The sequence below is a fragment of the Lygodium microphyllum genome, chromosome 8 (assembly GCF_053477565.2).
Source record: "Lygodium microphyllum isolate KBCC chromosome 8, Lygodium_microphyllum_v1.1.10, whole genome shotgun sequence".
Taxonomy (NCBI): domain Eukaryota; kingdom Viridiplantae; phylum Streptophyta; class Polypodiopsida; order Schizaeales; family Lygodiaceae; genus Lygodium; species Lygodium microphyllum.
Genome location: NC_141142.1, coordinates 105997454 through 106007907, shown reverse-complemented (window position 1 = coordinate 106007907; position 10454 = coordinate 105997454). Strand labels below are relative to the sequence as shown.

At 40.1% G+C, this 10454-nt stretch overlaps 1 protein-coding gene across 1 annotated transcript in view; it reads left to right on the top strand.

Moving 5' to 3' along the window:
- Positions 1-6777: 6777 nt before the first annotated feature.
- Positions 6778-10454, top strand: part of LOC148032695 (uncharacterized) — a 30937-nt gene continuing 27260 nt past the window's right edge. The window contains exon 1 of the mRNA XM_087683955.1: positions 6778-7029. Coding sequence (XP_087540081.1) covers positions 6964-7029 — 66 coding nt within the window. The 5' untranslated portion in view covers positions 6778-6963. The remainder of the gene's footprint in view (positions 7030-10454) is intronic.

The following is a 10454-nucleotide window of genomic DNA, read 5'->3' as shown; positions in this document are numbered from 1 at the left end:
CTTGTCTAGTTATGGTATCTAGTCTTGTCTTATCTTCCATTATACTCATATTATCTTGTCACCTAATAATTTTGTAGTATGAGATATTGTCTAGTACTGTCTTGTATCTTGTTAATCCCTATTGTCAAGGGTGATCTTGTAATTCTAATATCTTGTATTCATACCTATAGTCCCAGATTATGGAATCCTTCATATCCTATTGAGTCTTGTTGTCTATACCTACGTTCCCGAGTTGTGGGATTTTTCGTATCTTGCTAAGTTATCATTGTACCTTATGCCCCTATGTGGGATTATCTTGTAATCATAATTCTTGTAACAAATCTTGCATCTAGTCTAGTCTCTCCAGCACAGTCTAGTGCTCCCATAACAATTTGGCAAGGCTACTTTCTAGCCTTTCTGAGTATCATGGAATCGACCCTTGAAAGAATTGTAGCCGCCCTTTAAAATCTCTAACAAAAAATTAAAGATTTGAATGAACAACAAGCACAACTTCAAATAGAACACCCTATGCATCTAGGCCATGCACTTCAAGAGATGAAAGACTAGATCCAAGACTTGCAAAACAACAGAGGAAGTGATCATATGATTCCACGTGTTTATCAACCCCCAACAAGAGAACCCAAGATCAACATGCTAGAGAAGCTCAATGGTGACCATTATAAGTTCAAGGGATTCCTGCAACAAGTAAAGCTCTATATCTGCATGCAACCAGATAGGTATCCAGATGATGCTTCCAAGGTGGGATTCATTAGGATTTTACTTTGTGGTCAAGCTTTATCATGGTGCGCCCTTGGAAAAGAATATGCCAAGACTTCATAACTATGAGGCATTTCTTTGCGAGCTCACATTTGGAGATGTAGACACTAGTTGAGTAGTAGAAACAAAACTTTGGAAGCTACCATAAGGTAACTGCCCTACCTCTACTAATGCATCTGAATTTAGGCAATTAATATGTGACCTCACTTGGCATGAGGAGTATTTTATCAGCAGCCAATTCAGATGGGATCTTCAAGATAACATCAAGGACCTCATGCTCACTATGCCTAAGGCAAAAACACTCAATGATTATATCATGCAAGCCATCCAGTGTGATAATAGATTGTTCGAGAGAAAGCACGAAAAGTGAGAAGAATTAAGGCCTTGCAAATGTAACCTAGCCTCAATCAGAGACCCAATCATAGAAGAAATCAAGCTGAAACCGATGCAAATAGATAATACCAAATTCTCCTTGACCCCATAAGAAAAGCAAAGACTACAAGATAATCATCTATGCCTATATTGTGGAAACCATAGACACATCACTCTAAATTGCCTAAATAAGAGAGCAAGAACCCCAAGAGTTGCTGTAACCATCCTCGAGCAGAAAAACGAAGATGTTCGGTTGTAAATGAGATCATACAACCGGACCTTGATATAAGAAAGGGTCTCTTGATCCCAGCCACACCCATGGAAACTTTCCTTGCCACAGTCCAAATGATCCTATCAAGAAAGACCCTTTCCCTCAAAGCCCTAGTCAACTCTAGGGCCTCTACATGTCTAATTGATGATGGCTTTGTGAACGGATACCAGATTCTAGTACTCCAAAAGTATAATCCTTCACCAATTGAAGTCGTGGATGGAAGACCTCTAGCATTTGGAGATATTACCAAAAGGAAACCCGACCTCTCATGGTAACTCTTGGTGATCACACATCTCATGTATGCTTTAATGTCATATCCAATCCCATAAATCTAATCATCCTTGGGATGCCTTGGCTAAAGAAACACAACCTAGCAAATTTTTGGGTTAAGACAAAGATTACACATTGTGAAAATGAAGGAAAGTCAGTATATTTAGGAGCCAAAGTTTTTATGCACATAGCAAGGCAGGAACCAACCTACATGATATATCATGTACCAGCTCAAGGATCTAATAAGGATGAGTCACTCAAGCTACCAAGCCAATATCAAGAATTCCAATATGTATTTGAAAAAAAAATATAGATCTCTTGTCCGAACACAAACTATATGATTGTGCTATAGAACTCCTAAAGGGAACTTGACCACCTTTTGGACACATCTATAGGCTATCCCTTAATGAACTAGCTGAACTATACAAGAAAATTGATGAGAACTTAAACAAGGGGTTCATTCGGTACTCAAAGTCTCCTATTAGAACCCCTATTATGTTCATGAAAAAGAAAGACGGTCACCTTTGTAGAGTTTGTTTATAATAATAGTATCCATGCATCTAACAAGCAAACTCCTATCTTTGCAAACTATGGCCAACATCCAAGGATGGATGCATATCTCTCCAATCAAGAAAACAACCCTACCGCCCAAGATAAAGCTCAACACCTAGTAGATATTCACCAAGAACTCAAGCAACAAATCCAAAAGGCTTGGAATTAATACAAACACTACGTGGACCAGCATTGTCTCAAACATCCATCATACAAAGTCAATGATAGAGTATGGTTACTCAGGCATAACCTCCAGATAATGTAATGTCCCCATTACTTAGTTTATTTTAAGGTGCGTATACATGGTGTTACACATCCACACATAGATAAAAACTGTAGAATCTCTACAAGATTTATAGGAAGCAAGATTGGTTTACTAAAATAGTTTAAAATCTCTAGTATCATGTTTAGATGACTTAATTCCCACTTTAGATGGATCCAAATATATACTGACTTATTTTGAAGGGAATAAGGTGTCCAAGATAAAAGATGGATAAAAATAACATGATTTACGAAAATCATTATTTTTGCATTTTTTTAATGGATTTTCGCAATTCTGCCCATGTTCTCTTGTTGATCAGATGCGTTCCGATCATTTTGAGTATCCGAACAGCTATATTTGGAGTTTATACTACGAAGTTATAATCCAACCGCAAGGCAAAAAAAACGAAAAAAAGAAGAAGCATAAGCTTTAAAGCTAAGCGCTAAAAGGAAGCATTCTCTCTCGATGATGCGTCCTCTCTTCTACCCCCCCTTGCAAAAATATAAAATGAGGGATTGGGGGTTACCAGTAGGAGGACAAGAGCAATCCTGATAGAATGAGACGGAGATTGAGAAGGAGGAGACTCTATTCCACGAGACGAAGAGACATCATTCCATTCAACACAAGGAAGGGGATATGCTGAAAGTCTCTCATCCTCTTCTACTCTGATCTGATAAGAAAAGGCACTGAAGAACTCTATCCTATTCTATCATACCTCTATTCTCATCTCTATTCCATCTATTGGAGAGAGTGAAGTATTGCTCTCCATGAGGCAAGAAGAATCATCCGTAAGGCCTACATCATTAAATCTTGCAATATCCATCATCATCATTGAGAGTCTTGCACCCTTGCCAACTGGTATTATTGTCGTATTCTTCTTCTTCTTCTACGAATCATATTTCTGTCATGGCCTCAAAGAAAAAGAATTCAAAAGTGGAAATCGTGAATGATCCTACTAACGTGGAAGCAATAACTGGAGTTGCGAGCACGGGAGTTACTAACGGAGTCACGGGAGTGGATAACAACCCTTTACCAACCATGATACCACACATTTTTCTAAAAAAGTTCTATCCAAATTCAATAAAAATAAGATAAGTCTATTGATAAATACTGACTTAAGGTCAAGAAACTTGGTTACAAGAATTGGGAAGTTAGAGATTCCAAAATCTAGATACCCCAAGTTAAATTTCAAGGGGAAGATTTTATAATGTGAAACTCAAGTGTCGATTGCTACTAGAATTAAGCATCACTTGAAAGTTGCATGACTTATTGAAGTCATAACTGCTTGCAAACAGATCATGATTGAATTAAGTATTGGAACATATAAAAATTGAGGAGCCCTATACCTCCCCCAAGGATAGGTGCTGAATCCCCATACCAAGAGGGGATGTTTTTACCGCTACGGAAGCATGGACATGCTTCAATAGTGAGAGGTCTCCCAGCATGGATCGTATTAAGTGGGAGGTGGATAGGGTGCTAGGGGGGCTCTGGCTAGTAAATCTCTTTTCGCACCTAGGAACTACTTGGTTCCCTATATGGCCTTCTACTTGGGACACCTATAACGCTAGTTATAGGGGGATTTGAGCTTGGTGACATGCAGATGCGTTGGATGAGGTAGCATGTGAAATTGTAAATTTTCTCCTATATGGGTAGGAAAACACACATTATGGAATATAATCAATGAATTTTTTTAATTCTGATTGTATGTCTGTGAGTAAATTACGTAAACGAACAACTGTGCACAAAGGGATTTTAATTAATGAAGCTGTTTTTATATGTTTCACATAATATGGTAGGTAATTAGATAACTAAAAACTTTCATAGAGGGAAGCGGGTGGATGGATTCCCGATGAATCGAGTCCTATGGCAGGGTGGTCTTGGTTAGCCGAGAGGTTTCCCCAAAAACAAACACTAGGAAGGGCCGATTCACTGACTTACTTAGGGTTTGGTCTCGAACCCAAACTGTAAATTATCTTAGGGGAAAGGTATGACGGTCGTGCCAGAGCACTGCGAAGGATTTCATAGATCCTTAGTCTGCTATTGAAAAAAAGCGTTGTACTCCATGAATCAAGAGTAATGGCAGTCGCTCCTTCTGGACAAGAAGCCTCTTGAAGGACACCTTTGGATGTGAGTTAGTTGTTAATAGGTGATTGTTAGATCAATTAGGAATCTTCAGGTCGATCCTCCGTGGGTAATGGCAGGACGCTTCCCTTGCGAGGTAGACCTAGGGTTAACCAGCAAATAACAAAATCCGATTATTTTGTTTAGAGTACGGATGGCGACGATTGGAAGGTAAACTCTGGATGACTACTAAAATGTTACTGGTTATGTAATCAAAGGCGAGTACGTTATAGATAACAAGGCCCTCCACCAAGCTAGACCACCAAAGATTTGGGCCCTTCACTATCGTAGCCCAAATCAACCCAATTGCTTACTAACTCCAACTCCCTAGCACCATGAAGATCCACCTAGTCTTCCATGTTTCCTTGCTCGAGTCATACCATAACTCACCATTGAGGAGGGAGAGATCTAATCCCCCACCACCTGTCTAGATTGAAGACTATGAAGAATTTGAGGTCAAGCATGTCTCAAACTTGAGGATCTCTCGAGGTCGATTGAAATCCCTTGTTCACACTAGAAAGGATATGACATCAATGATCGTACTTGGGAACCTATAGAATATCCCCGAAGAGCACCTCTTAAAGTTAAAGAATTTCACAAGAGGAATCCAACAAAACTTCGACCAAACTACCAAGTTGCTTCTCATGGAACTCGTCGCTAGAGGAGGGGGTGATATCATGGACATGCCATGATTAAGTATATAGATTAATTCTTGCTCATGCCATATGAATCCATACCCCATGCTAACGTACCCTTAACAAAACATCCTCGAGCCAACCATGCTAATCCACCCTTGCCATGTCACCATTGAACCTTCTAGAATATATGCCATGACATCGTCTATATCATTGATGATATCATCGTGGAATATTCTAGAAGATCTTTAGCCACCCTCTAACACCTATAGGGACTTGCCATAGAGCTCCTCAATCTTGCCAATGCTAGTCTTGGGCGCTCAAGGAATTGAGACCTCCAAGTAAGTAACTTCGAGTTCCAGTTCTAGTTGTTGTCTAGTCATGGTATCTAGTCTTGTCTTGTCTTCCATTATACTCCTCTTGTCTTGTCACCGTGTAATCTCGTAATACGAGATCTTATCTAGTAGTGTCTTGTATCTTGTTTATCCCTGTCGAGGGAGATCTTGTAAATTTGATATCTTGTATCCATACCTACGGTCTCGAGTTGTGGGATCCTTCATATCCTATCGAGTCTTATTGTCTATACCTACGGTCCTCTTGCTAAGTTATCATTATACCTTATGCCCTTACATGGGATTATCTTGTAATTAGAATTCTTGTAACAAAGCTTGCATCTAGTCTAGTCTCTTTAGCATAGACTAGTGCTCCCATAACACTAGTCGCACTGTTGTGGTAGTTGTTCATGCTGCTTTGTCTCATGACATACTACTTCACCTAGAAAGCCAAAGAGAGAGACAGAGAACACCTTGCCATTTCTTTCAATTTGCATTGCAAAAGTGGTGCTCGATTTTTATGAGGAGTACGGATGGGGTAGTTAGTGCCAAAGAGAGAAAGAGATTGTGTGCATGCGAGAGTTAAATCGAGTTGAGGTTCTCTCTATGTTAGGCACTAACTACTCCATGTGAGAGAGAGAGAGAGAGAGAGAGAGTGTGTGTGTGTGTGTGCGCGTATGTGTAAGGCTTGCAAGATACAATGATGCTCTTGCATCACAAACATCATGTGCTTCACGTGAGTCAAACTAGCTACACACTTGTAGCTTTTTGTGATGACATGAAGAAATTTGTTAGAGAGAGAGAGAGAGAGAGAGAGAGAGAGAGAGAGAGAGAGAGAGAGAGAGAGAGAGCTCAAAAGATACATTGTCACTTGGTACAAATCCTAACACTTGTGCCTTGCAAAATAAGGGCAATTATTTGTACTTTCTACGATTGCAAGCAAGGGAGAGAGTTTGGGGGGGGGACCCTAACACCCATTCTAAATGCTACTAGTTAGTATAGGTATAGATTACTACAAACATGCATACTTACCAATCACCAAATTGTATTCATTTTTTAATGCATCAAATTTGAAATATTTGATTGGGCTTCATCCCAATCCTTGCACCTTTGAAGATAAAAGGTACTATTGAGCCACTCAAAAGTAGGATTTGAACCCTTGACCTACCATTCCTCAAGCTGCCAGGTGCTGGGAACACTCGAGTTTTATTAGTGTACTCCTTTGGGCAGCCGAGATCGATCTACGTGATCCGTCGCGTGAGAGAGAGAGAGAGAGAGAGAGCGCTTTTTTGAATATTAATTCTAAAATTACGTTATTGTTGTTGTGGTGGTGCCAACCGAGTAGACAGAAGAGGAAAGCAAAGGTCGTGCGGCGAGGGCCAAGTGACGGGAATGTCGTACCATCTCCCTCACTCGCATCCGGCATGGCCTGTGGGATGGAACGAGACTTACACGCAGGTTCCATTCCCACCTTCTGCCTGTTTTTCTCTTTGTTTGGTCAGATGTGATCTTTTGGATAGGCATCCTGTTTTTGTCTGTGTCGTCAAAGAGCTCGGCAGGCTATAAAGCTATTGAAAGAATACTTTGTTTTCTGATCATGAAGAGAAAAATCAGTTTGACGGCTACAGTTGGAAGTTTATCAAGGGGCGTTGTTACACAGACAAATTGTACTGCGGGCTGCATAAATGGTAAGTTGTTGCAATGTGCCTGTCGAAACTTTATATACTGCTGTTAAGGGGGAGCACACGATTATGTATATGGTCATTTTTTGGGGCAGTAGGCACAAACTGTCTTATGTAGGTCCGTGGCTCGGGAATTGGTTGTACCTGCCTGCTGGAAGAGCGCCTTGTTGGCCTCGTGCAGAGCACAATGTGTGATCTCTACAGTTGTATATCATATTTACTTAGGCGAGTGCATTGTGCTGTACCTTTTTTGTATATTTAAAACTTCAGTCTTCATTACAGATGACTTTTCAGGTAGTTGAGCATTTGAATTTAGTCTCATTGAAAAGGAATCAGTTCGTGTTAGAAATAGAACCTTATTTTAGTTTTACACACATAAACCAACACTAGTGGTGGAATAGTGTGTAATTCTAAACATATAGATCATTAATCCTCTTGTTTTTGGAGATAGAAGCCAATATAGAAGACATCAAAACCATTAGAAATCAACACTATTGGTGGAATAGTGTGTAAATCTAAACATATAGATAATTAATCCTCTTGTTTTTTGAGATAGAAGCTAATATAGAAGACATCAAAACCATTTGACAACCACATTGAGTTACTGCATGTAACCGATTAGCTTTGCACTTTAAGCTTGAGCCTCCAGTTTTTGGTTTGTATTGTGCTCAGTTGTGTCGTGACCCTGACCTACTTTGTATGTCCTAGCAACCCGAGCCCAAAGTGTACGCATTCCCAGCATGGTTGTCAAGGGTGCCATGTGATAGTTGCTAATTTAGAGTGGTTGGATTGGCTCAATAAGACTTCCATATGACCATTAGCTAGTAATTTATAAGCATGTGCATGTTTGATGAAATGTCAATGTAGCTCTTGAGAGTGTCTATAGTATGGTCAAAGCTCCATCCAAGTGTGTTTTGTGATCCTCTAGTGTGAACTCTCATATCAACATAACTTCTCACCCTTGTTCTCATCTTGCTGTTTGGTAGTAAAATGTGTAAACTCTATTGTAATTTAAGCAATTTGGACCCACAATACCATTGCTTTTTCATTGTTTAGTGTTGTGAGGGATGCAAAGAAATATCCTAACATAGAAACATAAATAGAAGTGTACAACAAAGCATAAGCTCAACAAAACATTGTTGGGTCAAGATAACTGAGAGACAATGAAAGCAGGGAAGATCATAAATGAATGAATCGGAATAGTACAATGCTCATGCAACAAACAAAGTGTATAGGGAATGAACACTAAACCTCAAACTCTTGTGTCTTGAGGACCAAGGCAAAGATAATGAGTTGGAGAGTGTATCGTACTCTTGACAGATCCCAAATTGCAGCAAAGCAGCCTTCAAGTTGTTGGACAGTAGTAAAGGTAGCGGAAGTGATGTTGGATTAGTGCCGGAAGGTAAAAGAGAGAGAAAGTTGCCAAATGTAGTAAGTAGAGGATGTAAGCTTGCTATGTGGCGGTAGTAGTTGCAAAACGCAGCCTCTTGATGAGTGTATAGGGTGATGGCAACAGATCAATAATAAGCACAGGTGCAGCAGTCCGTACGGTCAAAATAACAGCAAACAAAGCTAGTAGGCTGGTTGGTAGGCTGAAACTTAGCCTTTGGAGGTGTGGATGGTAGTTGACAATAGCAACTTTGGGTGTAGGCAACATCGAAGGGCTGGAAATAGGTGCTGGATGGAGGTAGGTATTTCGAGCAAACCTCAGATGAGATGTTCTTTGCGAATGGGGGGTGGGTAACAAAGCTAGAGTGCTTGAAACCTGCAAAAACGAGATTAAGGTTAAATGGAGAATAGCATGCCTAGTTATAGGAAGTTTGGGTCCTTAATAGTTTAAAACCTCTCTTCGTTTCAACTCTCTCGAATTGCTCCCTGTTTTAGGGTTGTTACATCAATTAGGCATATTTTGGAGTTGTTTAAGAGGTAATCCACATGTGATGCATATTTCAACTCAACTCCTCCTCTTAGGCCCAAAATTGAGCTAGAAAGGAAGGGCAACCCAAATTTTGTTTGTTTTGTTTTTATCAGTCCCATCCCAAAGTAGCCAGGGGATTAGACAAAGGCTGCAAGTTGGCTATCCAATGACCTATGAAGACTACAGAGGCAATGGTTATCTTACTAAGGGAGTCTAAGTGGTCATGGGAGAGAGGCTAGGGCATCGGACAAAGTGTACACATTGACTGCCCCATGGCCTACTAAGGCTTGCAAAGGCGGATGGAATCACAATGAACTTTTTTTTTTGAGTATGTGCGTGCACGTGTGTTTTGATTGTTTGCTTAGAAAATATACATTGCGTTCGATTAAGTAACTGATGGGGGACTAATAAAAAGATTGTCAGACCTAAGACCTTCACAAAATAGGCAAGCTATCCCTACTATTACTAGGTGTCGATGATGAAGGAATGGCTAAGGGTGGGTGAAACAAATATGGTGAGTATGTGGAGAGGCAAAAAAGATAGGTGGAAGCAAACTAGATAAGCTAAGTAAGCAAAGGGAGAGTGCCTTCAAGAACTGCCATAGGATGTCCACGAATATGGTGGATCCGGAGTCGACTTGAAACCAACCTTCCTTCTTGGAAAGGGTGGTAATTCCTTGATTAAGCACTTAATTACAGCAATCAACAAATAAACATAAATTGAAATGCGCAATTTACCTTAATAATCTTGGATAATAGACACCCTGTTGGCCCCCAAACTGGCGCATCTTTTAGTATTTCTTTAACTTTAATTGCTAACGGATTGAGTACAAGTTGAGATTCCACGATTTCGTTTGCTGATCCAAAAGCCCCTGGCTGTACATACAATCAGCAAGCAATTTGGGCCAATTGCCCTTTGATTTTCACCGAGGAATTGCACAAAATTCAAATGGAACCACCAATTGGCCAAATGTTGCCCCAATTCACAATGGATGGCCTGGCATCTAAAATCCTTGTCAATTCCACGAAATTTAGGTGTTGATTTTAGTGTACGATACTTCTCTTGTTGGCACGGGGCCCAAGGCGGCCACTAAACCCTAATCTGTATAGAAATTTAGGGTTTGCAGCAGAAAATTATTTGGTGTTTACCATATTTGACTGAGATGTACTCCAAATGGTTGAGAAATGCTGAGATCTGAGAATGGGTTGGAGATGGTGAGAGAAAGCCAAGATGAGAGAGAAATCTGAAATTCGGCTAGCTGTCTATCTTGCATTTAATGCAGT